Source organism: Hylaeus volcanicus, chromosome 9 (assembly GCF_026283585.1).
Source record: "Hylaeus volcanicus isolate JK05 chromosome 9, UHH_iyHylVolc1.0_haploid, whole genome shotgun sequence".
In the NCBI taxonomy this organism is placed as follows: Eukaryota; Metazoa; Arthropoda; class Insecta; order Hymenoptera; family Colletidae; genus Hylaeus; species Hylaeus volcanicus.
In genome coordinates, this window is record NC_071984.1 from 1,112,968 (window position 1) to 1,114,442 (window position 1,475).

Here is a 1,475-nt window from a genome sequence, read left to right on the forward strand (position 1 = left end):
AAATATTCGAGAATTCAATTATTCAAGAATTGGATATAGTCGAGAATTCAATTATTCAAGAATTGAAAATAGTCGAGAATTCAATTATTCAAGAATTGCTATTCAAGAAGTGAAATGATTAAAGAATAGAAATTACCCAAGATTTGTTATCTAAGAATCCTAATAGCTCAAGAATTACCATTAAAAAATTGAAATTATCCAAGAATAGAAATAGACAGGAATCACTCGAGAATTGAAATTACTCAAGAGCTACGCAGAATTTACCCAGAAATTACTATTCAATAATATTTTCAAACAATACTCCAACGCCACTCGAACTAAAACCGGCTCCCGAGTCACAAGACACCGCGGTGTCCGATTGATTAACCCCAGCCATCCCCACTCTCCGATAACTCTACTCTCTTTCCGTTGTATCGCGTTCCACCGTATCACACCACACGTAATTATGTTAATTCTGACGTAACTGACCAGCTTATGGCGCTTGCCCCGCGGTGCCTTGGCAGCAGAGACGGATGGTAGCATATGCTCTTGTGACGGGGATGATTGATCACCTCCATGGGAATGAACTGGCTGCAGAACGGAAGAACGTTCAAATCCACCTCTATACTCTTGTACAGCGCCAGCACTTCCGGCAGAGTCACACCTTTGCTCCTCCAGGACTTCACCTTGAATACTGGGGTGTCGTCTGCCTTCGCTGTCACGGCTGTATCGAACATTAAACAATATCTCATTGCTGACCGAATGCATTTAATGTTCCTTAATTATTTTAATTCATAGAACACTTTCAATCTTATATAACAAGCTCTTGGCTTGTACCTAAGGTTGCTGATTGTAAATTATTAATATTTAAGGATGACGTTTCTTTTTTTTAAAAGTTACAGAACTGACCCAAAGGATCCTCCCTATTTCCCTTGTCAGGGATGGTGAAGACTCCTGTGATCTCGTGTCCATTCTGCCTGAGGAGCTTGTAAACCTCAGCTGCGAAGGGGCTCTGACCGATTATGGCAACCTTGAGTCGCGCCATCGCCGTCTGGATTTTGGAGAAACTGTCACTGGACTCGCAGGGGAAGTGGCAACGACCAAGCGTAGCAGTTTAGGCGACCCAGAGATACACCGAGTGCATGCAATGTCTGTTAGTAAACAGTGTGCGTCTTGTACGTACCCTGGTGCAACTTTAGCTTGGATGCTGAAGTAGGTTTCACTGTGTTTTCTAAGCGAACTGTAAAGATAAAAATATGGTGACCAGGAGAAGCTTGTGCGAGGGAGTCTACCGTGGGCTAGGTCTGCAGAGGTTGGAGGAAAGTTAATAGAATAGAAGGTATATCATATAGATAGCTTTTAAGAAATAACTCGTTAAATACTGATTTCTTGGAAATTATGCAAGAGAGCTTTTTTGTAGAGAATTGAATTGTCTATGAAAAAGTTTTATGAGTCAAGTTTGTATGATTAATACTTTTCGAATTATATGGCTCGAT

General features: G+C 40.9%; 1 protein-coding gene and 2 long non-coding RNA genes across 4 annotated transcripts in view; 2 read left to right on the plus strand and 1 right to left on the minus strand.

Annotated features, from left to right (window-relative positions):
* Window positions 1–1,012, plus strand: part of LOC128881755 (uncharacterized) — a 5,911-nt gene extending 4,899 nt beyond the window's left edge. Inside the window, exon 3 of the long non-coding RNA XR_008458162.1 lies at window positions 876–1,012. This is a non-coding gene — a long non-coding RNA (uncharacterized LOC128881755). The remainder of the gene's footprint in view (window positions 1–875) is intronic.
* The window catches only part of LOC128881753 (cytosolic 10-formyltetrahydrofolate dehydrogenase), an 11,556-nt gene that overhangs the window by 7,675 nt on the left and 2,406 nt on the right, over window positions 1–1,475 (minus strand). Inside the window, exons 2-4 of one of the 2 annotated variants that reach the window (XM_054133048.1) lie at window positions 1,163–1,219; window positions 889–1,030; window positions 469–703 (exon numbers count right to left, since the gene is read on the minus strand). In XM_054133048.1, the coding sequence (XP_053989023.1) occupies window positions 469–703; window positions 889–1,024 (371 nt within the window). In that variant the 5' untranslated portion in view covers window positions 1,025–1,030; window positions 1,163–1,219. Of the gene's footprint in view, window positions 1–468; window positions 704–888; window positions 1,220–1,475 lie in introns of both variants that reach the window. The other variant, XM_054133047.1, reaches the window with a different exon arrangement.
* Window positions 1,177–1,475, plus strand: part of LOC128881754 (uncharacterized) — a 1,369-nt gene continuing 1,070 nt past the window's right edge. The window contains exon 1 of the long non-coding RNA XR_008458161.1: window positions 1,177–1,318. This is a non-coding gene — a long non-coding RNA (uncharacterized LOC128881754). The remainder of the gene's footprint in view (window positions 1,319–1,475) is intronic.